Raw genomic sequence first — 26,197 nt, 5'->3', positions numbered from 1 at the left:
AAATCCCCACCAGAAGTTCCTCTGCCAAGGCCAGGAGAGATCTGTGGGGAAGAGACACCTACTTACACGCAGGCCTAAGCCAGGGCTCCAAGTGGCTCTTCAACCAGGCAAGACTTTGGACTCATTTCCTCCCGGTGAGCCCTTAGATTAATTTCCTCCTTCCGGGGAAGATTGTTTAACAGGGCAGGGAGGGTTTCTTCACAGGCTTCTTCGCAGGAGGGCAGGGCCAGGGCAGGGCCAGGGGGAGCCCACCCAAGTGCCCATGAGCCACTTTGTCCCTACCTTTGGGCCTGCTGCATCTAGAGAGACCACCTGGGAGGCCCCAGCCCCTCCAAGAACCAGCAGGCTGGCCTCCCTCAGCTGCCGGCCCAGGGGGTTGACTGGCTGGGGTCCAGGACCCAAAGCACCAGCTGGAACATCTCATCTTCTCTACTGACGCAGGGACGTGGGAGACTTGAACCCTCAGGTATGTTCACCAGCCTGGAAAGGGCTATACTTCGGGTTCCACATTATTGACAGAAATGAAAATAGAAGTAGGGCAGACGGAAGATAAGGAACGTGCAGGCAGGACATGCAAGCCAGGGATCTGATCATCTGCATCGTAGGCTTTTTTCCTCAACCACAGGAGCCCTTTGGCGTTCATTCATTCGTTCATCTCTTCATTCAAAAAACATTTGAGCATCAACCATGACTCACACCAGTATTCGAGGAATGAACAGAGAAGGCCCCAAATCTCATTTTTCTCTGAAAATAATGATCTGAAAACTTACAACAAAGTATGTGATCTTTTTTTTTTTTTTGAGAGACCAGAGAGTGCACGAGTGGGGAGATGGGCAGAGGGAGACAGACAGAGAGAGAGAGAGAGAGAGAGAGAGAGAGAATCTCAAGCAGGTTCTATGTTCAGCACAGAGCCCGACACAAGGCTCATTTTCGACCCTGAGATCCTGACCTGAGCCGAAATTAAGAGTCGAACACTTAAAACCGACTGAGCCACCTGGGTGCCCCAAAGGTGTTGTAGTCTTGATAAATTTTCTAGCTGTGTAATTTTGGGCTAGTCTCTTCCCTTCACTAAACCTCAGTTTTCTTATCTGTAAAATGGGAGTGAAAGTGTGGCTATCCCCTATTAATCCCTGTAGTTCTCTGTCTAGGCATCTAGGATAATAATCACAAAAACACATAAAAGAGCATCTATTATGTGCCAGGCTCTGTGTCCTATCTGGGGCTTATCTAATCTTCATATCACCTCTGTGAGGGAGGCACCATTATCACTCCCATTTTGCAGATGAGGAACGAAGGCACAGAAAGACTCAAAATGCCTGAGCAATGTCACTGCAAAATGTATGCCCCCGGCACTAGGTACCACTGCCTCTCTGCTTCAGTGGACTCAAAGTCCGTGGCTGGAACAGAGCCGGTACAGGAGGCTCACTCAGTGAGCATTAACTGAGCACTTCCTACATGGCAGTTAAACAAGGACACGATGATTAACAAGACAGGATTTTTAAAAAACAGGTATGGCTCTAGTCATCCGGTAAAAAACAATTTGTACAGTCATTTCAAAATGCTCTGGACGTGTACCATAAAGGAGGTAGGAGTCAGGACAGACTTCTCTGAGCATAAATTTGCTGAGGAATGCCAGCCAGAGCAGGAGGGCAGGGGAGGTGAGCATTTGGCAGGATCTAAGAGAAGGAGGAGAGGGAGGAGGGGCGAGGAGGGGCAGTCCTGCAGGGAGGGGGCAGGCGCTGGCAAAGGGAGGTGAGGATGGCGTGGTGCTCGTGCCCAGGCTGAGCATAGTTGTGAGGGGGAGTTTGGCTTTATCCAGTGTTTGCCCTAGTCTGTCCGTTGGTCTGTCTGCCCTGGTGCGTCTGGCAGCTCGCCATTCAGGCTGGCCACTGCCCACCGGATGCCGCGCCAGGCCCGCCAGTATGAGACGGGCTGGTCTCCTGCGACAAGGCACAGATTCTGTCACACGGTCACCATTCACACCCCTCTCTCTGAGCTCACCTCCATGTCTACACACAGCCCCCCCAACCGCTCCAATAGGAATTTGGAAGCTTGCAAGGCCGAGGGTTATCTCCTCAGGCAGGGAATGCTGGAAGCCATGCTTTGCCAGCATGTGTTTGGGTTGGGCAGCTCCTTCTCAGGTGAGACCAGTCTGTCTAATACTGGCTGGGCAGCAACCAGCCCGCAGGGGGGTGGCGGCCGCCAGCTAGTCTGATGTCCCACAGGGTGGGCCTCGTGGAAAGGGCAGACACTTGCTATGCTTGGTGCCAATCCCTTGCTTTGGGAGGCCCTGGGAAACAGAGGTGGGAATGTCAAGGTCTGCTCCCCAAGGGCGTAGCACGGGGAGACAAAGATGTAGATGTGGATAGAGCACCACTTTTGGAGTTTGAATCCCAGCTCTGCCTTTCTTCTGACTGTGTTACATTGGGCAAGTTGCCTCACCTGTCTGTGGTTGTAACTTTGGCTGAAAATGAGAAAATCCTTGTGTATCAGGTGGTACCCTTCTGGGTACAAGTGACAAAAAAAAAACAAAAACAAACAAAAACAAAAACCCTCAAACCAGCCCAACAAATGAAGGATGTATATTGGCTCACATATGGAAAAGTCCAGAGATATACCACCTTCAGGCAAGGCTGGATCTAGAAGCTCGGTTACATCCCCAGCACTCTGACTCTATCTCTGGGATCCTTTCCTCCATGTGGCTTTGTTCTCAGGCAAGGTGCTCCCACACAGTGGCAGATACCCATCAACATCTCCAGTTCTAAGTCATCTCAAGTCAGCAATCCCCACAGAAAGGCAGATCCTCTTTCCTGGTAAGTGTGTCCAAAGCCCTGTGAGGGCCTCGGTTGTCTGCCCATCTCTGTGACCATGAAATGGAGTTAGGCTTGGGCCACATGGCCACACTTAGAGCCAGGAATGGGGCCAGCCCTAGCCAACTGCACAGCAGAGAGCAGAGGAAGGGAGTTTGATTCCCAAAGGAAAATCAGGGTGAGCGCCAGACAAAGGGAAAATGGATGCTGGAAAGACGGCCAAAGCAGCAGGCATCCACCACAGTCTATCTCCAGCCACCCCTACTTCATTTCATCACAGTTAGTAAAGTCATGGATGGCAATATTGCATCAGTCGCTCCACTTGGGTGACCTTGGGCAAATCACTTAATCTCTCTAAGCCCCTCACTGGTAAAAATGAAGTCAATAAAAGAATCTGCTTCACAGGGCACCTGGGTGGCTCAGTGGGTTAAGCGTCCAACTTCAGATCAGGTCATGATCTCACAGTTCGTGAGTTCAAGCCCCATGTCAAGCTCTGTGCTGACAGCTCAGAGCCTGGAGCCTGCTTTGGATTCTGTGTCTCCCTCTCTCTCTGCCCCTCCCCCACTCACACTCTGTCTCTCTCACTCTCTCTAAAAAATAAATAAACATTAAAAAAGAAAAAACAAAAGAATTTGCCTCACAATATTGTTGGGAACATTAAGTGAAAGGACACCAGGCTCCAAACTGGCCAACTAACAGTATTAATACTTATTAGAATCATTATTATGATTATTATTAAGATTATTTCTCCTTTAGAGATGTCTGGATCCCACACATCTCTCGGGAAGATTTATCTCCCAAAGCCTTCCCAAAACCCCATTGACTTCATTGTGGAGGCCACCATCTTGATTAATCAAAGAGGCCAAGACCCAGCTGTCTCTCCTGGAAAGAATTAGAATTGCCCACTGGGTCTGAGGTGAATTTTGTCATGCTTGACCTGCTGAAGAGATTCAGACAGGCCACCAGCAAGCCTGCCATGGCTCAGGGGATGAACCGAGATGCTCCAGACAGTCCCATCCTAATACAATAGTTCTCTCCAATGACATACAGCCAGACTCTCAGCAAAGAGAAATTCTGGTGGCACAAACTGTCCTCTCCGGCTAACGTACCCAAAGATGCCCCACAGCCTGAGATTACCCCACCCCCTTGAGGAGGCAGGAAGGGCCCCACAACCTGAGATTACCCTACGCCCTTGAAGAAGGGGAAGGGCTGCATGTTTGGCCAGGTGACCTCCTCCTTTCTCTGCTGCTCTATCAGGGCCTGGAGGAACCCATTCCCTATCCAGAGCACACTATTCTCTCGTTCTGGAGGGATTTCTGCCTCCTCGGGAGGAAGGATGGAGGCAAAGGTGCATCCCCAAGGCAGACTGCAAGGGGGCCTACTTGCTCAATAACCATCACTGTCCATAGCAGGTACTGTGCTTGGGGTGTATTCTTGAATTTAATTTTTACTAAATTAGGGATTGTGGTGGCCACATATAGATAAGGAAACTAAAGCTGAGAGGACTATATCCACAGCCCATGACAGAGCGCAGTTGGGGTTCCAAAGCCTGCATTCAACTACCATATTATATAGACTCGATATCCCTGGGGCCAGACGAAGCCTCTGCAAACCCGAAGGTGCATATATGGCTAGAGCTGCTATTTCCTGGGTACCTCCTGAGTGCCGGGCACTGAACAAAGCACCTTAGGTGACAATCCAGTCAGGTGAATTTGGAGGAAAGTCCAAGGACAGGTGGCTGGGCCCTAAGCAAGCAGGGGGCTGGTAGATCCACTCCTGAGGAGGACACAGGCTGCTGGGTAGGAGGAACAGAATTGTAGAAACTGTCTCTTATCCCACAGAAACCTTCCTTCTCCACCACCAATGGTTGAGCCAAACTCAGGCAGGTTGAAGCTCAGGAGCTCCAGGTTCGTGTCCCCCTTGGGCTAAGAGGGTGCAACACCCAGATCAGGGTCAAACAGTCTAAGGCCCATGGCCAAATCCAGCAGCCACCTGTTTTTATAAATAAAGTTTTATTAGAACACAGCCACATTCATTCATTTACATACTGCTCCTACTGCTGCTTTCCCACTACAATGGCAGAGTTCAGTAGTTGTGACTGGGAACATATGGCCCAGAAAGCCCAAAATATTTCCTCTGGTCCTTTGCAGAAAACTGCAGAACCCTGGTCTAGAGGAGTCAAAGTGATGCAAAAGGGCTCCTGAGCTCATCACTGGGATCCTTTTCTTCCTCTGTCTCTTACCAGCTGTGACCTGAGGTTCTGTGCCTCGGTTTCCCCAAATTCCTCATTAAGCTGCTGACGATTAAATTAGTTAAAATACGCAAACCTCAGAGCAGCTGCCGGCACATGTGTTTTTGTCTTACTCTGGGAAACATCCCAGGAACTTGGGGAGTAAGAGGCCTCCTGTGTGTCCTCACACCTTCTCGCATCTCCTGCTGTGCAGCCTTGCATGGCCCAGTAATTCTAGCACCAGCCGGAGCTGGAGAAGACCATCAAAAATCAATAAATAAAATTAAAATAGGCCATAATGGAAACAATGGGTTTATTTCCTTCTGAAATAAATGTCACTGGAACAAATGGCTCAAGCCACCATCCTTATTGTTTACAGATTTATTTGCAGTTTCTGTCCGTCTGTATTGGTGACATGATCAATAATTGCCTATAAATACCGGAGGCTTACAAGAAGGACCATTTAGAGGATGAAAGGCAACCTCTGGTTCCTTGGATTACCTTTCCCAGGCCTGGACCTCGTGGTCTGGATTCAGGACAGTCTTCAGGGATGACTGGAAACTCAGGCCAAGTGGCAACCAGGTCTGGGCAGGGTCACACATGTCCCCTGGTTCCAGGTGGGACTTTTAGAAGCACCTGACTCATTGGGGGGGGGGGGGGGTGCACACACACGAATGACCACATGCTAGTGCATGTGTGTCTGTCAATATGTCTGTCACTTTCAGTATCTTCGTGTCTCTGCTTCTTTTCCACTCCATCATGTCCTTCGACTTCAGTCTTCTTGTCTACATGCTGAGTGTCTCCCTCAGGCACTGTGGCCCCTGTCCCCCTGCAGCGTCCACCACCCACACCCAAGCATGCGGAATTTGTCCCTTGTGAGGAATCCTGCCCCCACGGGCAAACAGAAAGAAGCCCATGGAAGAGTAATTAGCGCCCCCTGCCTTTGGAGACAAACTCCACGGAATTTCCAAGGATGACTAGGAAAATAGCCTGAGTTTGCATTTAGCCAGAAGAGGCTACTCAGATTCCAAAGTCTGAGCCCATCCTCTGGACAGAGTTCACTTTGGAGAGCACTGTTGAGTGTGGGGTAAAGGACGAAGCCAGCTGGGTGGAGGGAGCAAGTTCTGGTGTGTTTGGGATGTTTTCTCCCCTAGTTTCTTTCCCAAACAGAAAGCCACTCACTTCCTTCTAATGACACTTACTGCACACCTGCTGTGCCTTGGTGGTAGCACCGGGGACCTGATGATGAAGGCCCTCAAGAGTCACAGCCTAGAGAGGAAGATGGCCTCCAAATCAGGCTGACCACGAAGCATGACAAGGTGCCTTATGGCGGATTCTCCACTGAAAGGCCAGGAGCCAGGGGTCAGGGAAGGCTTCTTGGAGGAGGTGCTACCTTCTCCACACTGAGCTGAGGATTTATCACTGGCCCCGTTTAATTCTTCCCATGGCCCCCTCATGACCCTGAGAACAAAGCCCAAGGTCATTACATTAGCCCCATCCTTATGGCTCTAATGAATAGTCCCCTTCCCCCTTCACTTTGGTCTCTACCATCAGAGTATCAGGTTCCACCTCTCCTCTGAGCCTCTGCACATGCTGCTCCCTCTGCCTGGAACACTTTCCAGGGGAACTCTATCTGCCTAGATGCCACTTCCTCCAGGAAGCATTCTCTGATAGCCTCCTAGCCAGGAAGTCCCCTGGAGAAACACCTACCAGAGCACCTAGCCCACTGCACTGTAACCATCCACATACTTGTCCCTCCCAACTGTGCTGTGTATTTCCAGAAGGCAAGAACCTGATTGGTTCTCTGCTCTGTCCCAGGCCCCCCAGCATTGTGATGGCACAGAAGAGAGCCTCAGGAAATGTAGGATGAATGACTGAGTTGGCTTTTAAAAACAAAAAGATGTCATAGAGATCCCCAAATAACTCCTGACCAAGCAGACTCAGAAGCCTCAGACCTGCTCAGCTCACGACCACGTGCTGTCTCAGGCTTGCCCGAGAGAAGAGAGAGGCTTCTGTCACATCCAGTATGTCTCCTCTGGCTCCAGAAGGCCCATGCTGTGGAGAGGACCCAGCTCCAAGTCAGGCTGGCCCTTGCCCCCCACTGAGAAGTCCCCACTCCAAGGATGACAAATCTCATGTGCCAGCCCCAGGAGACTGGTGGGAGTCAGTCTGAGCCCCCTCTGTTCCTAGCCAGAAAAATGCTGTGCTTGCTTCATTAGATCAGCCATGGACGGAGGTCACAGAGTGGCTGCACAAAGGCTCGTGCGTGCCCTCCCTGCGCCAAAGATTCAGTTACTCACATGAAGGAAAATGTGAGCCCTCAGTGGCCTGAGGTTAGGACCCTCTCCTGGTGTAGAATTATCCTTTGGGTTCCAGTTAAAATACCTCCTTTTCCTGAGTCAAGCCTTAGTCCCAGGCACACAGAACCCCCGTTGGACCCAGTTCCCTTCCTTGTTGGGATTTGGTGAGTGTGAGCCTGCCTGAGGCCTGCCAGCCGCCGGTGTTGTCACCATCTGCTGCCTGCAGCTGGTGGTGTGGATCTCCCCTCTGCTACCACAGCTGGGAGACCATGGGCACGTCACCCACCCCCTTCAGGCCTCAGCTTCCTCCGCTGAGAAGAAGAGACAGTAGTTTCCAACTCACAGGGTTGCCATGGAGATTTGGCGAGACAGATACATAAAATTCTTAGCCTAATTCCAGCTGCACAGTAAGCACTCAATAAATGGTAGCTAGTTGTGTTATTTTGTTGATAGTTTATTATTTTTATTATTAGCTCAAGCAAGTTTGGCTCTCAAGAGCTCACTGAGAAAAATCTGGCCCCTCTCTCCTGACAGAGGGGCTCCCCCGGGGCTGGGGTTAAGGCAAGAAGAAAAGTCAGAAAAACATGCTTCCAGGAAGAGGTGGAGGTGGCCGGATGAGGGCTCGCCCTCCTTGGGGTAGGATGACACAGGTTGTCACTCCCAGACAGAGGTGATGGGAAAGTGAGGGGGCTTCCCAGGTGAGAAGGCCCAGGTGGGCCTGAAAGAGGAGGAAGAGAGACCCCATCACAGGTGGGGCCAGGTCTTTGGGAGAGCCGTGGTCAGAAGCGGGGAGAAGGGTGGTGCTGTGTGGAGCCAGGAGGCCCCACACAGGTAAGCCCAAGGGGAGGGAAGGACAGGTCCATCTTACACCATTTTGAGTTGGTTTCCTCAGAGGTAGACCCTAAGAAAAAGATTCAAGGAAAGTAGTTTATTTGGGGAGAGCTCCCAGGTGGCACTGGCAGGGGATGGGACAGATGGTGAGACAGGGAAGGGAAGGACCCCATAAAGGGTGCTGTGTCCAACAGGTTACTGTGGGCCACTGAGGCCCCGTTCTTTAGTGGAACTATGGGCGACAGCCAGGGAGCCACCTCGGATATGGCCCCTGTTGAGACAGCCTGGGCTGCCATAAGTGTATTGGGCCTCCCAGTCCTGGAGCCTGGAAGTCTGACCCCGAGGTGTCAGCAGGGCCACACTGCCGCTGGAGGTGCTTGGGAAGAAGCTGTCCAAGCCTGTCTCCCAGCTCCTGGTAGTTCCACAGCACATGGCAGTGTGACTCCAGTCTTCACACGGCACTCTCTCTGTGTGGATCTCTGCACCCAGACTTCTCCTTTTCAGAAAAATTCCAGTCATGGGCATCTGGGTGGCTCAGTTGGTAAAGCGTCTGATTCAATTTAGGCTCAGGTCATGATCTCACTGTTCATGAGTCTGAGCCCCATGTGGGGCTTCTCGCTTTCAGTTTGGGACTCTCTCTCTCTCTCTCTCTCAAGATAAAATATATAAACATTAAAAAAAAGAAAAATTCCAGTCCTATCGGATTAGGGGCCCACCCTATTGACCTCACCGTAACTAATTAGATCTACAATGACCCCATTTCCAAATAAGGTCACATTCTGAGGTCCTGAGAACCTCAACATACACATCTGCAGGGGACACAATCAGCCCATAGTACTCACCTAGGGGCACCTGGGTGGCTCAGTTGGTTAAGCCTCCAACTCTTGGTTTTGGCTCAGGTCATGGTCTCACAGTTCATGGTTCAAGCCCTGAATGGAGCTCTGTGTTGGCCGCACAGAGCCTGCTTGGGATTGGTTCTCTGACTCCCTCTCTCTCTCTGCCCCTCCCCTGCTTTCTCTCTCTCTGTCTCAAAAATAAATAAGTAAACTTAAAAAAAGATTTATAAAAAAAAAAAAAAATACCTAAGATGAGAAAGCCAGGGTAGGATCCTCAGACTCTCAACCATACTAGCTGAGAGCTGCTCCTAGGGAAATTAACTCCCTGACTCTCCCAGCCTGACCAGGGGAGCCAAGAGAAACCCCTCAAGTGGGGTATCACACTAACGGTATTTCCTAGAATGGCGAGTGTCTGCTATTTTCTTCTTCAGTAAATCTCTAAGACAGCAGTGGAAATTGATTGCTTCTGCTTAAAGCAGTACGTTGAAAGATTCTTTTTTAAAAGTTTATTTAGAGAGAGAGTGTGTACCCATGTGTGAGTGGGAGAGGGGCAGAAGGGAGAGGGAGAGGGTGAATCTCAAAGCAGGCTGTCAGCTCAGAGCCCAATGTGGGGCTCAATCTCATGAACCCATGAGATCATGGCCTGAGCCAAAGTTAAGAGTCAGACGCTGAACCGACTGAGCAGCCCAGGTGCCCCGCACATAGAAAAGACTCCGAAGCCGAGATCAGTATGGGTTGTTGATGTCTTCCACAGTCACAGGAGGATGAGAGGCCGCACACACACCATGTGTTCGCCATTTCTTCTCCCAGGTGTATCTAAACGGGTTTTTCCCTGCTCCGGAATTTGGGCAGCAATTTGAGGTATGGTTCCGGGCAGAGAGGAGGAAACCTGATTGCCAGCAGGTGCCGGAAAAGCTGAAGGGCTAAAGCAAATAAAAGTGCAGCCATAAAGCAACAGTTGGTGCTAACTGCAATCTGATTTCTCCGAGCTCCGTATCTGGCCTCAAGTTCATGCCTCCTTGGAAATGACCTGAAAATCAGAGAGCGAAGTTAAACCCGTGGCTAACGCCCAAGCCAGGGAAAATGCAGAGCGTTGTTTGCAGAGCTCTTTCCATTTTACCTGTGGCTCAGGGCTGATTCAGGAGTGACTGTTGGCTGAGCCTGGGTCCTTGGGATGAGCTAGGAAACAGCTTCCAGGTTCTGTCTTTCCAACGACAAAGGGCTGCTTGGGTAAGGACCTGAGGACAAGGAAAAGCTGCCCAAGTGGATGAGTCAGGGGAGAGCAGTCCACATAGAGAGAACAGCATGTGTGAGGCTGGAGGGGGAGAGAGAGCCTCATTCAGGGCAGCTCTGAGTGTCTAGAGCAGAAAGCAAAGTGGGGACAGCAGATGATGAGCTTGGTAAGGTCAATCTCGTGCCAGGGTTAAAATCATCCAAGGCCTCCACGTGAGATACTTTGGCCTTCATCCTGAGAGATTTCGGGACCATAGACCAGGTTTAAGCAGGGGAAATACCCACTTGAAATAAGTGCTTTCCAATCAAGGTGCTTTCCTCAACCCTCCTAGACTGGATAGAGAGTAACCCCTCCTCCGTTCATCTTGGCTCTGGGACAGAGCTCAAAGGTTAAGCTCCAAGGCACCTGAGTAAAGAGGGCTCCAGGAAACAGGAAGAAGCTGATTTCCCAGCTCCTAGAGGGCCATTAAGGAATGTCACAAACAAGCAGGCTGTGATGACATTTTGGTTTCTTAGGAAAAGTAAACATCCGAGTAGAATCCTGCCAAGGAGGGTGCTAGGAGGAAGCATCAGGGCGAGTGGGGCCAACAGGCCAGCAAAACCCTTGTAGGCAGACAGCCTCCCTGCCTGACACCCCTTTCGGGACACGTAGATAGCATCACCCTCATTTCACAAAGGACGAATTGGGGCCCAGAGAGATGTGCCCCAAAGCACACAAGTATTGAGTGCCTAACCCAGGTGTGTCCAATGGACCCAAAGTCCATCCTCTTTCCTGACAATACAGACTTTTTCCTCCCTGATTCTCTCAAGTATGCCCCACTACTCAGCCCTGGCATTTACACCTTCTGGCGGGACTTGCCCACAGCAGGGGGTGATGTGTTACAATGGCTCCAGACTCACAGATGGCTAGCTTAGAGTAACCTGGTAAAAAATAGCTTCTTTCTCCCCTGTTTCCACACATCTGTCCCAGGAAAAACTCTAATTAGTCTTGCTTGGGTCACATGCCCCCTTCTGAACCAATCACAAAGAAATCACAGTGCTCTCCCTGACCAGCCCCTTATGACAGGGTGAGGTGCCATGACAAGTGTCCCCTCCTCCAGGACCACACGTAGGTATTTCACCTTGATGTGGAGGGTCCAGGAAGGCTTCCCAGAGGAAGTGACTCCTACACTGAGACCCGAGGATAAGAAGGAGTGTTCCAGGCAAAGAGGCAGAGGAACAGTGTACAGACAGGGACTAGGGGTGCAAAGGCCCAGGAACACTCCAGAGTGTGTCTTGCTCGTAGCCATACACCCCTGCCTAATACACAGCCTGCCTTGCCATGAGTGCTCAGAGAATGCTCCAGAAAGGAAATCCACAATTGGCTGTGTGGCCTTAGACAAGTCACTTGTCCTCTCTGAACTTTAACTGTCCTAACCTTTCAGGACTAGGCAAGAATGGAGTTCATTCAGTCCCAAAATATTCATGGAGCACCTCCTCCGTGCTCAGCATTGCCCTAGACCTACAGGAGATAAGGCCTGCCTTGGAAAAGAAAACCATGCTTGGGGCTTATGCAAAAGAACTGCAACCAGTCCAAAGGGGCTCAAGGGGAGGGGCAGGACAAAGGGAGAGGCTCAAGGACCTCGAGGGTGAAAAAGGGGCTCTGCCCTCCTACTCCGCACCTCTCCTCCCCCATCCCCTACTTTCCACCCTCCCACCCCACTGACCTTGTGACCACCTACCACCCTGGAGCCACCATATGTATGCCTAGGCCTCAAGCCAGCATGCAAGGGCAGGAAGACCTCTCTCCCTGCACCTTTGCCCCACAGCTACGTAACCTGAATAACAGGTTGTGACAGACAAATCTCGCAAGAACAGGTAGGAAAGAGACTTTTGGGTCTGGGTGGCTACAGAGGGAATTTTTGCCCCACCCTGCGTACCTGTCCCAAGGGCTGGTCTTCCTCCCTCCCCGCCCCCAGCAGTCCAGTCCCGGAGCCCGCGACTCTGGAGCTGGAGTCTCCAGAGCACCCACGGGCTGCCAGGGTGAGCCGGCCAGGGACTCAGGAGACTGGAGAGCCCTGCAGGTGCAGAGTGGACCCGTCGGGCTGGAAGAGCCGTCGCTGCCCCGCCCCTCCCCACCCCCACCCTGAAGCCAGAACCCTGCTTGGCATGGGCATGCCAGCGAGAAGCTAGCCCCCTGCCAGGTATGTGCCCCAGCCTCTGTCCTATCTTTCTTGTGTCTTTCTGAATGGCACTCTTTCTCCCTTCGAATCTGGGTAAGTGCATGTTGTGAGTATTTGCTCTTTACCTCTGCCCCTTTATCTGTTCTCGTCCTCTGTCCCTGTCTCATTCTTTCTCTCTTTATATCTCTGCCGTCTCCCTGTCCCCTTGTCCTTGCTCTCTCCAAGCTCTATCTCTGACTCGCTGTCTGCGAATATCAGTATCTGTTCATCTGTGCCACCTCATCTATCTGACCCTGTCCTCATACTTCCTTCCATCCGGCTGGGCCCCCAGCTCTCCTGGAGCCTCCACATATGGGGATCCCACAGAATGTCCTGCCAGCCTCATCTCTGGCCTGGGCTCTCTGTAAGTCACTGTTCACTATAGGTCACATCCTATGAACATTCAAAAGCATAACATGCTTTCGTATCTGGAAAAAAAGGGGGGGGGTTGGTAATTTGAATTTCAGGAAGTTAAAGTCCCACAAAATCTCTGTGGGTGGTGTCAGGCACGGCTCACTTCTCTCACCTGGAAGGACCTGGAAGGCAGGGCCAGAGTGGGGGGAGGGGAGCGTTTTTATACCTGCTTAACAAAAGGAAATGCAGATTTGCACTAGTGCTTGCTCTTGTTTAAATGTCAAGGACTGACCCAGCCCACTGCTTCAGTGGCAGACCTCAAGCCTCCTGTCTCTTATCTGGGTCCTTGACAGTTGGACTTTGGAGACCACGTCTGTTGAGATAGATTCTTAGGATAAAGAAGATTCTGGGATGGGAGGGGCAGGAAGAGTGGTGGGAGTAGTCCTTGAGGTCAGGGCCCCTCCAGCTGGCTGCAGCGGGTCACAGACGTGGAACAGTTACCACCAGCCCTGCCCTCCCCTCCATTCTGTCTCTAGAGACTTACTGGGGGTCTTCAAAGCTGCCAAATCACTGGTAACTGCCCAGCACTTGGGTGGTGGCACAGGGGAAAGGAGGAGGGTCCAAGGACAACCCTACCCCTGCCCAGGTCTCAAGAAGGGAGGAAACCCCAATTTCGACTCTCCTGAGACAAAAGCACTGGCAATGGGACCCTGTGGGGATTGGGCAGTGGAGACCTGCATCCAAATTCTGACTCCCATCCTTACAATCTGAATAATCCTGGGCTTAACCATAAGGAGTCTTGGTCTACCTACCCCTAAAATGGGGGAGTGTGAGAATTCAAGGAGGATTCAATTGCATATATAGCACCCTGTGCAAACTCAGCTGTCATGGGAGAGTCCTCATTACTCTTCATTTTGGTACTCTCACTCGAGCTCACTCGAGCTTCTGTCTTCCTGCTGGTTTGACTAGGGCTAGCTAGCTCAAGCTCAATGTCTCTCGGCTAGCTGGAGGGAAGGAAGGAAGGAAGGAAGGAAGGAAGGAAGGAAGGAAGGAAAGGAGGGAGTGAAGAAGAAAGGAGGGAGGGAGGAAGGAAGGGGAGGGAGGGAGGGAGGATGAATGGATGGATGAGTGAATAAGCCAGCCCTCCAAGAGACAGTGGCTGGCCGACTTCACCTTCCTCCACTGGCCAATGTCTGCACCAAAAAAGACATGCTGAATTGAATAAAGTTCTAGGGACAAAAGTGAAGGAGAGGTGGAGGCAGAGAGGGAACAGATGGCAGGTGGTGAGGAACCAAACCGAAAGGTCTGTGATCTCCTCAGTTCGAGGTACCTGTCCCTAATTGTCAGCCTTATTTGTTTTCAGACCCCAGGTGCCAGTTTCCAATTTGATTTCCTTCTCTCCACAGGCTAACACTGACCCCAAGCCACTCCTCACCTGGACAAGATGAGAGTGTCAGGTAGGGTCAGGCTCTGAGGATTCTTAGGCTCAAGGCTGAGGTCTGAAATCGATTTGGGAATCATTTTTCGATCAGCAGTGCAGGCAGTCCTAGACTCCCAGGTTGTTTGGCCATATGTGCTCTCAAACGGTCAGGCCAGAATTCCAGGAGGAAACCCATCCAGGGGGAGCCTGGAAGAGGAGAAAAGGAGACTTCCTGCCTCTAGGCTGAGGGACCAGAGAAGCTTGGCACGATGATCCCATCTGGCTGGGATCACAGGGAGTGACCCTGTTTTGGAAATATCTGATCCTGGTAGGAAATTAGGGACAAAATATTTGTCTCAAGGAGGGCTAGTCTAGAATCCTCACATCATGGGGCTGGGCACAAGGAGTAGCTTTTGCCTTCTCATCCACGCCCTCATGCTATACTCTGTCTGTACAAATAGGGAAACTGAGGCACCAAGTAAGAAATGGACACAATTCATCTATATTCCCAAACAGCTGTAGGGAAGAGCACAAATTTTAGAGTTAGCTTACTTCCCTGGGTTCAAACCCCACTGTTGTCACTTACCAGCCAAGTGACCACCTCTCTGAGCCTCAGTTTCCTCATCTGTAAAATGGGGATAGTCAATAGTATGTAACACAGAAGTTTATTGTGAGGATGAACTGAAATAATGTATGTAAAAGCTGTTCTCCTGGTGCCCTAACAAAATGACTGTATAATACCCAGGGAGAATTATGGGTGCCTACGGTCACACTGCACCCCAGAAGATGAGGGACTCCCACAGACCTGAGCCCTGCACCCCAGGATCCAGGGAGTCTTCTCCCCTGCCCCCAAGTAGCCAGAAACCAGCATGAGACCATGGAGTTGATTTCAGGGCCACATGGAGGTCAGGGGTGGAGCTAGAGAAACATGGCCTGATGACAGCAGGGCCACTAGGGTCCCTGAGCTGGGAGGCATAGTGGAACCCGCTTCTGACCCTCATGGGAGAGTAAGGGAAGAGACAGGACACGGAGCTCAGAGGGGTGGGGGGTGGGGGTGGGGGTCTGTCCTGTGTGTGGGATTGCTCCCCACTGATGCGGAAGCAATCTGGCCACGAGGCCAGGGAAGCCGTGGCAGCAAGGCCATGTGTATTTCTATAGAGAGCATTGTGTGGCTATTTGTGGTGGCTTTCAGGGGGAGTGATGGAAAGTGTGGGAGGCCGGCCCCAAGCCACCCTGGAGGCTGCCTACCAGGGACAACTGTCACATCCCTCCCGACAAGCTGCAGGCTCAGAGGCAAGGGTGTTGAACCATGTTCACTCTGACTGAGGCACTCCTACCCAAAGATCCTGAGGTCCGCCCAACATCACACAGCAGCACCGGCCGCCCGGGGCCCTGGACGCAGCCTTCCACGTCCTGCCGGGAGGCTCGCCTCTTAGGGCTGTCTGCAGTAGAAGTTGCCTCCTGTTTTCACAACACACCTCTCCAGCCTCCAAAGTGCAGATTCCAGGCCTCACCCTCAATGATTCTGTCTCTGGATGGCTAAGCGGAGCCCCGGAAGGTGCATTTCTACCTTTTCCTCCCAGTGGATTCACTTTGGGAAATATTGCCATGTAATCTTGTAGCGTGATCTCACCACTTGATCACTGCGTGGATTCACACGTGGTCTCACCACGTGGTCCCCTGAACCGGTCCAAGGTGTGGGTCTTGATCTGGAGCTACAACACAGGGTCCCTCAGTGGGGTCCCGTGGCATGGTCTCACTGTGGGGATTTGGTAAGAATCTTGCTATCTGGCCTTGTGATGTGGCTTCATGGCAGCATTTCCTTGCTCTGCAGGTGTGCTTCGCTTCCTGGCCCTCATCTTTGCCCTGGTCACCACATGGATCTTTATTCGCAGCTACATCAGCTTAAACGCGAAAACTATCCGTCTGCCCCGCTGGCTGAGTGAGTGGGGCCCACTCCTGGGGGGTAGGGCCTATGGACCAGGAAGGGGCCAAGGATATATTCCTCCCTCTGTCCGTGGGTGGCCCAGGAGATGGGCCACCAGATACGGCATGGTGTGGGCTGCCTTTGGGATCCCAGCCTTTGTGGGGGTGGAGGCTGTCGGGAAGGCTGGAGCCCATGGGGAACACGGAAGTGTTCCGAGGCCCTGGCCGAAACACGCACCTACATGAAGGGGTCATTTTGGAAATGTGATTCCAAGAAGAAAGAGGAAAGAGAAGGAAGGACAGAGGGAGGAAGAAAAGAAGGAAGGAAGGAGGGAGGAAGAGAGGGAGGCCAAGAGGGAGAAAACTGAGCATTGTGGCTTCCAGCTGCAGCTGCTTTCCCTCTGCCCGGGACACTCTTTCTGCACATCTCTCTGCAGCCAGCTCCTTTCAGACTTCAGGTCTCTGCTCAGATGTGACCTCCTCATAGAGGCCTTTCTTGCACACCCCAGCTGCAGCCACACCCCCTTGTCCTACTTTTGCCTCTCATGTCAGCCTGTTTCCTTTAGAGCTTCACCAGTGTTTATTTACTTGTCTACTTGGTCGTTGCCTATCACCAGCCCCTAGAGTGTCAGCTTCCTGAAGGCAAGGATTTTATCTTGTGTACATCCATTTCTCTAGCACCTGGTGCAGAGCAGATACTCAGTAAACATTTGATGAGTGAAAGAAAAATGAATGGATGGATGGATAGGTGATGGATGGTGGGTAATGAATGAGTGACAGATGGGTGGATGGACAGATGGACGGGTGGATAACAGATGAGTGGATGATGGTTGGGGGGGATGATGGATGAGTAAGTAATACCAGTTACCTACATGAATAATCTCATATAATCTGCACAAATGCCCCATGAGGTGATCCAAGATTTGGTTGTGGAGTGGACTCATACATGACCTCATGGTGTGGTGTAAGTTTCCTCATCTCCTTCTTTTCTTAAGAAACTTGCCCAAATGTTCCCTGTAGATGTCAGGAGGAATGGGAACTGTGGTCTCACAGGTCCAAATTCTTTTAAAGGAAGGAGAGAAAAGGCAGCTATCTATGCCTCTGCATTTGTTCTCCTTGGATTCAGAGAACCACCTCCATTGACACAATCAAACGTAATAACCTCTAGTGGCCCAGGCTAGCTCACAACTTCACAGCTGTGAGAAGCCAGTCATCCCACAGAGGAGTCTCCGAGATCCCTCACCTCATACACTTCTTGTCAAGCATGGCTCACACCCATGTCAAGATGATTTATATAGATTCATGGTGGCCAACATGTCCCTGGACACTGCTTTCATACAGATTGACTCGGCTGTACCGACAGCCTGGGAAGGGATGGGCCCAGGTCAGTACAGGAGGCTCAGAGCAGGAGTGGAGATCAGGTGTGTCCTCTAGAAGAGACAGCCCAAGCCTGAGGTGAGAAAGAGAACAGTGTTTGAAAGGAAACCCCAGGGGCACCTGGGTGGCTCAGTCAGTTAAGTATCCGACTCTTGATTTCAGCTCAGGTCACCATCGGTTGTGAGATTGAGCCCTTTGTCGGTCTCCATGCTGACAGCACAGAGCCTGCTTGGGATTCTCCCTTTCTCTTTCTCTCAAAATAAAGAAAATAAACTTGAAAAAAGAAAGAAGGAAAGAAAGGAAGGATACCCCGGAACTCAGCTACCTGAGGTAAATCAATACCTCCAACCAACAATCATGGAGCAACTATTCTGTGTTAGGTCCCAGGGACCTAACATGTGGCCCCCACTCATGGTCTGAGTTGGGGAGACAAACAGACTTAATTACAGAATATAGAGAAGTGCATTAACATGATCCAGAGTCTCGAGAAATGCTTACGGTGACAGAAAATGTCACCAGTGGGAACAGTGGTCATCGAAAACCATTAATGTTCAGCCGCTGAAAGACAACATTCATTGTCTTCAGGGGTTCCTAGCCTGGCTGCACACACCCCACCTTATTATTTAATGCATTAATATAGAAGCACATATATTACCACAGCACAAATTTATTTTTTAATGTTTTATTTCTGTATTGATATACAGTTGGTTTCCTTTCTAATCTATTTTATTTTATGCATTTAATAACATGCTCTGTTAGAGTAGGAAGTGCTGTGTGTGTGTGTGTGTGTGTGTGTAAAGGGGTAGCAGTGGCAAGTGAGCGAGGGCTCCCTGAAAGGGCGGGACATTCTGCAGGGGAGGAGGATCCCTTGGCCAGGCCAATGCCATGCCCCACACCCCACACCCCAGCCTCCAGCAGGGAGCACCCAAAGCACTTCCTCTCTAACCAGATCTGTCTTCTCTCCGGCAGGTTTGGTCACCAAGGAGATCTGTGAGTATCACCCCAGCCCTGCCTTTGCTTTAGGGTGAGATGTCCCAGGGCTGCTATTCCTGGCCCTGCAGGTCCTGGAAACATCTTTGTGTCCAGAGTCTGCCCAGCTCTCTCCTCCCATGGCCCAATGTTGCCTTCCGAAGCCCCCGAGCTTTGTGGCCCACTGATAGATTCTCAACTCATGGCTCAACTCTCCCTTCCCCAGTCCCCTCGCCCTGCAGTCTGGATTGCCTCCCCGTCTCGGCACCTGGCCGAGCACAGCCGCCTCCCCACTGGGCCCCTGGGCCAGAAGATGGGGGCTGTGCTTATTATCATCATGCAGGGACCCCAGGCTTGACTCACAGTTCCTGTTACCAAGTATGAGGGGCCATGTCGGGCACTACAGAGGCCCCCAGGGGCAAACAGAAGTGGGTGTTGATTGTCTGTTGGGGTAGAAGTGCCAAACATGCCAAGAGAGATGGGGCAAAGTGTTCTGGGCTCCAGGAGAGCTGCCCCCTTCCAATGAGATGGGGTCATGGAAGGCATCAGAGAAGAGGGAATGGCAAAGGCCTAGAGGCAGGAATGTGTGGGGCTGCAGGGGAGCCCATGGCTGAGGCCCCAAATGTGGGACACTGCACACGTCTGAGCAGGGCTTTGGCCAGGACCCAAGCTCCCGAAGTGTGGAGAAGGTGGGAGTAAGGACAGTAATGATGATGATAAAAGTACCATGATGGAAGGCCTACTATGTGCCAGACCCCATGTTCAGAGCTTTACAGGCATCTCCTGCAATCCTCACCACAGCCTTGTGTGGGTGCTGTATAATCATCCCCATTTTACAGATGGGCAAACTGAAACTCAGAGAAGTGAAATCTCTTGGCCAAGGCAACACAGCTGTATGTGGTGGTCCAGAGCCCACGGTCTCAACACCTCCTGGCGAGAGGCAACATTCCCAGGCCCACCTTCTTGCACCTCGACATAGTAGTGACTGAAGAGGGAGGTGGTTCCAGGAACAGAATTTTGACTGAGAAGGACATAAGAGCCCCGGTGCACTGTGGGATTACAGAGAGCAAAGACCGTATGGACCAACACGAACCATTTGCCCCACACCCTCAACTCCATTGACCTGAAACTTCCTGAGTCACATCCTGCAGTAGACACAGTGTCACGACACCTTGGTCCAAACGCTCAGGCGTCACCTGCTAGAGGATGGCAAATCCAGGCCCACGTGCTGCCTCCCGCCCTGCCCACTCCCCTGGTCGACATGACCGGTCAATCCCAGCACCCTCTCCCTCCAGGCCCACAGGCAGCCTCTACAGCTTTATCATTAAGCCTCTAACAGCAGATCCACTGACATTAAAGAGAAAGGCTATTTGACAACCCTGATCTAAACCAACTCCCAATTTTACAGTCAGCAAAGGTAAAGGGAGAGATTTCTGGCAAGTCGCACCGCAGATTACTGAAGAGCAGCCCACAGTTCCTGACTGCTCCCCTTCCAGGGCTGAGCTCCATGACCTCACCAACAGCACTCGGGGTTCCCAGAGGGCTCAGGCCTCAGGGTTTGAGGCGGCTGGTGGGGGCAACCTCCGAGCCCAAACCCAGAGAGCAAATCCCCTGCCTCCCGGTGGCTCAGACCCCTGGACATCATCCCTTTCATCCAGTAGCTTGACTGTGAAGGCTGGATGGTCAGAAAATCAATTCCAGAAAAGCCTGCTTAAGCCAGCCTGTTGACATCAGGTTTATCAGACTTAGCTGCAGTTGATTAGGCTCTGGGCACACTCTCAGGTGGTGGCCGGGGCCTGGAACAATCCCTCCAGCATAGGTGAGAACCTCTCGTCTCAAGAGTAAACTGGCCTTCCCATGAGGGGCCCGGGGGCCAGAGGTTGGGCCCCAAGACTCATAGGAGAGGAGGACCCCTCCCCCGCCTCATCCTCAGCCAGCCCCGCAGGCAGGTGCTAGGCCTCTTGAGAAGGGTCCCCTCCAGGAGGTGGGGAAAGGGAGTCGGGTCCATGTCTCCAGCCCTCTCTGTCCTGAGTCACAGGCCTGGACAGCCCCTTGTGGGTGTCTCCATCCCTGGCCTTCACTCTGGGGACAATGTCCTGGTTTGAGCTCTGGGTGTGTTGAAACTCCGGGTTGGGGCGGGGGGCAGGGCAGGGAGCCTAGGACAGGCATTGCACTCAGACCTCCAGGGCTGCCCACTAGGCGCATGAGCTGAAATGCAGCAGGGCACCCTGGGGTGGGTGGCATTCACTCCTAGGAAGGAGCACATTTACTTACTTAGAGGTGTCATGGGCTTGCCAAGCCTTGTGCCAGTGGGTTGTGTCTCCTCCGGAGGGGCCCTTTGCCCTGATACACATAAAGGCTCCCTCTAGGCTGCCAAGGGCCCTGGAGCCCCTAATCACCCTGCCCACATGCTCCGTGGGTTTATTCAGTGAATATTTATTGAGTGCCTACTATATGCCAGGCACAGGAGTTATAGGCACAAATTAACAAGATAATCAATGTAAAGTGCTTGCCACAGTGCCCAGCACGCAGCAAGCCGTCGGCATGTGCCAGCTTCTCCTAGGAAGACTGTGGGTTTGCTCCAAGCAGGCACTGCCATAGCTCAGCTAGATGCCTGGCACAGGGCTGAAGGAAAGGGGCTGCCCAATCACCACCTTCCTTTTGCAGGTGAACTTTCTCTAAGTCCGTGTTTACCCAGCCCTCCCTAAAGGTATTTTCCTGTCAGGTGGTATTAAAAAAACAAAAACACAAGGCATTAATGTAAATTAAAGCCTGCCATGCTGAAAGCACAGGTGACGGATGTCCCAGCTCACAAAGGGTCGACTGAGGCCTGAGTGGCTCAGCGGCTGTGTTTGGGAGTCCTGTATACGTTTCCTGCCTTTCACACCCTCCCTGGGTTTGCCCTCTGAGGCCCACGCGGGGAAGGCACAGGTCTTAGTGGCAGCCACAATAATCAGAGGTGCCACGTACTGAATCCTCAGTGGATTCTAAGCACGGAGTGAGAGAGGGCCAGAACCACCTGCCTGTTCCTTATTGTATCCCAGGACCTGGCCCATAGTAGGTGTTCAGTATGATCACTAAATGAGTGATAAGAAGAATACCCAGGGGCGCCAGGGTGGCTTAGTCGGTTAAGCGGTTGACCCTTGAGCTCAGCTCAGGTCATGATCTCATGGTTCGTGGTTTCGAGCCCCACATCAGGCTCTGCACAGACTATGCTCACAGCATAGCCTGCTTAGGATTCTCTCTCTCTCTCTCTCTCTCTCTCTGTCTCTCTCTCTCTGTCTCTCTCTCAAAAATCAGTAAATAATTAAAACAAAGTTTTTCAAAAAAAGAAGACTACCCAATATGTCTTGAGCCTCAACCTGTGCCCACTTATTCCTCACAAGAACCCAGTGGGAAAGGCACCCTATTTATCCCATTTCACAGATAAGGATGTTGATACACAAGGAAGTTGAAGACTCGGGAACCTGGCTGGTGAGGCGTCCTACCCACCATGCTGGGGCCCCCAGGAGGTTGCCAACAGGGGGCCTCTGGGGGCTCAAAAGGCTGCTGTGGCCCTAGAGAGAGGTTCTCAAGAGAACCCCTTCATCATAGCGACCCTGGTAATAACCAGGGTGGTAATTAACCACCACTCGTTCCTCCACACTAGTTCTGGGGGTGCTGTGTGCTGAGTCAGGCACTGGGCTGGGGCTAGAGCTGCCATGGGAACCCCGAAAATGAATTCTGGGGTGGTCAGACCACACGACCAGTGTCCTACATCTTTGACAGGGACTGTTGGAGGCATCATGGGAACACAGGGGCAAACCCCCCAGACTCGGGCCGTCAGCAAAGGCTCCTTGGGGAGGAGGCCTCTGAGCTCAGTCCTGCGCCTGATCCCGGGCCCCTCCCCCTCCTCCTCCCGGGTCCCTTCCTGAGCTGCTAATGCTAAAGTTGCTCTGTTCCCTCAACAGCAGTCGTGAGGGCCAAGTGTGGCCTCACTAAGCCCTGCCCCAAAGAGTTCTTCGCCTTTAAAATCAGCAGCGGGGCTGCTAACGTCGTGGGCCCCACCATGTGCTTCGAAAACCAGGTGTAAGTGTCTTGTGTTTTTTTTTTTTTTTTCCTTCCATTCACTCATGCATTCATTCACAAAGTCAGAAGCTGCGAGGGCAGGCCCTGAAAGCAGCCCATACCTTCCACTGGCTTCCTTTTACTCTGGGTGGATGAGTCACAAATAACAATAGTCCCAGCAGCATCTCCATCTGCCAGCACCTTGCAAGATGCTTTGTGGCTTCATCTCATTCAATCCCCCAACACTCCCAGAGGTGGGACTATAATTGATGAGGAAACTGAGGCTCAGACAGCATTACCCAGCTAACTGGTGGTAGAGTCAGGATTTGAACTCAGGTCTGTGTGATACCCAGACTTCTGGGCTTCCTATAAAGGGGGATGCCTCTGGGGAGGGTTCAAAGTCAAGATCTAGGCACCAAAGTTCAGATGCAGCAGGTGCCAAGACTTCTACTTAGGTTCAAGAGAAATACTGTGTACCCATTATCCAAGCCAGGTAGTAAAGGCCCTGGGGACAGTAAGTTTATCCTACTAAAGAAGCCACAGATGTTTTAGTCAGGTTTCTGAACCAAACTCCAACTCACTTAGGCAAAACAAGGAACTTAGTGGTTCATATATACAAAAGGCCAGAGACAGCGGGCTTCAGGACCAGCTGGATCCAGGGGTTCAAACCACATCATCAAGGGTCCCTTTCATACCATCTTTAGCTCTGTTCTCCTCTGTTAGATTCAGTTTTTGGGACATGAGAATGGGCTGCTTCATGTAAAGGAGGGAGGCCACTGGTTGGCTGGCATATTAGCCCAGGCTGGCACCCCACTGGGAAGACAGCTTTCTCCCACCCAAATTATCCCTGCAAAAGGCCCAAGACTGAGTTTCATTGGCTGGCCTGGGTCACATGACCATACCAGGCTCAATCACTGTGACCAGGGGCACAGGATGTTCTATTTGTCCGGACCTGGGAGACTGAGGTGAGTCCCAAGAACTACCTGGTCTGAGAGTACAGGACAGTTTTCCCAAGAGAGCCAGAGGACTGGGGTGTGGATGCTGGGCAGGTAGGGCCACAGCTGGGCTCTACGAAGCCATCCCTGGCTGCAGGACGGCAGCAATGTTCTGGGTTCTGCCTTCTTCCCAGCAGCCAGGCTTCACTGCTTGGGGAGGTAGCCTGGTCCCACCTCCAACACCTCAGAGCCCCAGGCAGGGACCTTCTCTCTTTTCTGAGCAGACTGTTCTGGTCCAAACATGCCATGAGAATTCCTCAGAGAATCCAGCCCACCGCTTGTTTCCAGGAGAAAACAGATGGCCCAAATTATTCTGTGTGTTTCCTGATGCTTCTGCAGAGTGCCATGTGGGCCCTCTCGGAGTTCCCGAGTCACAAAAGCAGAGTGTTCGTTCCACGTTTGGGCCCAACTGTTGTATTTTGTTTCTCTTCTTTGTCAGGATCATGAGTCCTGTGAAAAACAACGTGGGCAGAGGCCTGAACATTGCCCTGGTGAACGGTGAGCTGCTGACCTATCCCCCAGACAGCCCCTTCCATGCTCTTAGGACTGGGGCGGGGGCGGGGGGCGGGAGGCGGGGGGAGGTAGTTCCACATTCATTCAACCAACACTGGCTCAGCTCCTACTACACACTTGGGGCCATCCAGCAGTGCTCCAGAGGGAAAGCCCAAGGGACAGAAGGTCTAAAAGACCTGGTCCCACCCACCAGAGTCTTGACCAGGGCCCCACCGTGAGCAACTACCCCAGGAAGATACACTTCTCCTATGAAACGTGAGCCCATCCTCAAGGCCCATCCATGCGGCCTAAGCCAACACACACGAAACCCTGCGGGACAACCAACAACGTGAGATCATGAGCTGATTGCACACCTTCACTCATTCATCAAATACTGTCAGCAGCTACTGTGGGCCAGGCCCTGTACAGAAGCACTAGGGGTCAGCCATGAACTAGAAGGACAGGTCCTGGCCTGTCCATGGAGTTGACAACCACTACAATGTGGTGAACATCTATGAAGGAGGAGGAAGCACAGCTCTGAGAGCTGGGACATACAGCTGGGGATGGGGGTAGTCAGGGGAGGCTTCCAGAGGGAGGTGCTGGTCAGCTGAGGCCTGAAGGATCGTGGGGGTTGGCCAGGGAAAAAGTGGGGGAGGCTCCTTCGAGGCAGGGGCAACACTGTAGAGGAAGCAGAGAAGGGAGAAGCGGGGAAGAGGGCTTGGGGGCCACACAGGGTCTTCCTGGCTACACAGAGAAGCGGGCAGGATGACAGGTACGGAGGGGAGGCAGGCAGGGCGAGAGGATGAGGGACTAAGCCTTCTACTAAGAAGTGTGAGCTTGAAGCTAAAGTCAGTAGGGAGCCTCAGAAAGGCTTTGAGGAGGGCATGAGGGTCCAGCCCTGCATTCCAGAAACTTCCTTCCAGCTTGGAGCAGGGAGGCTGGGGGCAAGGAGACCTGTAGGAAGGCCCACAGCCTCACTACCCTGCATCTCCAGCAGGAAGACCAACTTCTAGCCATGCCTGAAACAGGGACACATTTCAGGAGGGGTGGGTTTACAGGGGTGGAGTAAGGACCAGGTGGTTTGCCCCAGCCAAGACCCTCCTCTCTCTCTGCCTCTGGCTCTTAGATGGAGAGCGAAGGCCATTTCCCTGAATCTAAGAGCTACTTCCTGGGACAAAGGTCAGGGCAGGTGGAAAAAAGGGCACAGCAGATGCTCCAGAAGGAAAAGGTCAAGCTTGTGTGTGTCATGACCACATGAACACACTTAGGAAGTGACAGGGTAGGATGGGACTCCTAGGGAGACATTCCCCTTCTGCCAAGAAATCCTGCTGAGTCAGGGGAAAGGTCAAAGCCTAAAGCAAAAATGGAGCCTCACCCAGAGTGGGAGGTCGGAAGGCAGCCCAGGAAAAGCGGGGCCTGGGAGGGGCAGGAGGCTGAGCAGGGCACGCCTCCTCCAGTCTTGAGAAGGAGAGCAAGACCTGACTCACTGCATTGGTGGCCGCTTCCTACAGGGAGGGCATGCCAGCAGATGACCGTAGGGGTCTCAGTCTACAGGGCCTGTTTCACCGAATCTCCACGCACACCCCCACCCCTCACCCCAGTGGAAAGGGCAGGAACTGGCCCTGGCTGCAGCCCATCTGGCTGAAACCTGCTGGTTCTCTCTTCCCTGAAATGGGCCACTGCAGGAGACGACCTCTATGACTAGTGTCCAATGAGACAGGCTTAGCTTGGGGCCTCCCTCTCCTCCCCTCACAAAGCCCAAAGACGAACACAGGCATAAGTAACACCAAGAGCTGTTACAGAGCATTCACTGTGTGCTATGTCATTCGGCCTCACCCCGATGCTAGAATGGAGCTATGGACTCCGTATGGAGGTAAGACATGGAAATTCAGAGAGGTTAGGCAACTTGCCCAAGGTTACACAGCCAATAGATTTGAACCCAGATCTGGCTGACTCCAGGTCTTAATCACCCAGCTGAATTACTTACTTCCCTAGACTAAAATCCTCTCCAAACATCTATGTAGCACCTACTGCATGCCAGCCGCGGGGAAGTCCAACAAATCACTCTCAGGGCCTCACAGTCTCAACTGTATAATAAGCCATCAAAAAGATCGGTAAATATTGGTAGTTCTCAATTTTTAGGGAGCAGAGATTCCTTTAAGAAACTTCAGTCTGC

General features: G+C 52.1%; 1 protein-coding gene across 5 annotated transcripts in view; it reads left to right on the top strand.

Annotated features, from left to right (window-relative positions):
* The first annotated feature begins 402 nt into the window (after window positions 1-402).
* FAM3D (FAM3 metabolism regulating signaling molecule D) overlaps window positions 403-26,197 on the top strand; it is a 34,028-nt gene continuing 8,233 nt past the window's right edge. For 2 of the 5 annotated variants that reach the window (XM_030307121.1, XM_030307125.1), the window contains exons 1-6: window positions 12,361-12,423; window positions 14,202-14,252; window positions 16,050-16,157; window positions 18,488-18,508; window positions 22,438-22,555; window positions 23,969-24,027. In XM_030307121.1, the coding sequence (XP_030162981.1) occupies window positions 14,240-14,252; window positions 16,050-16,157; window positions 18,488-18,508; window positions 22,438-22,555; window positions 23,969-24,027 (319 nt within the window). In that variant the 5' untranslated portion in view covers window positions 12,361-12,423; window positions 14,202-14,239. Of the gene's footprint in view, window positions 467-12,006; window positions 12,098-12,360; window positions 12,424-14,201; window positions 14,253-16,049; window positions 16,158-18,487; window positions 18,509-22,437; window positions 22,556-23,968; window positions 24,028-26,197 lie in introns of those variants that run through there. The other 3 variants (XM_030307122.1, XM_030307123.1, XM_030307124.1) reach the window with 3 other exon arrangements.

The sequence above is a fragment of the Lynx canadensis genome, chromosome A2, assembly GCF_007474595.2.
Source record: "Lynx canadensis isolate LIC74 chromosome A2, mLynCan4.pri.v2, whole genome shotgun sequence".
Taxonomy (NCBI): domain Eukaryota; kingdom Metazoa; phylum Chordata; class Mammalia; order Carnivora; family Felidae; genus Lynx; species Lynx canadensis.
The sequence above is the reverse complement of the archived record's forward strand: the minus strand, read 5'-3'. Positions and strand labels throughout refer to the sequence as shown.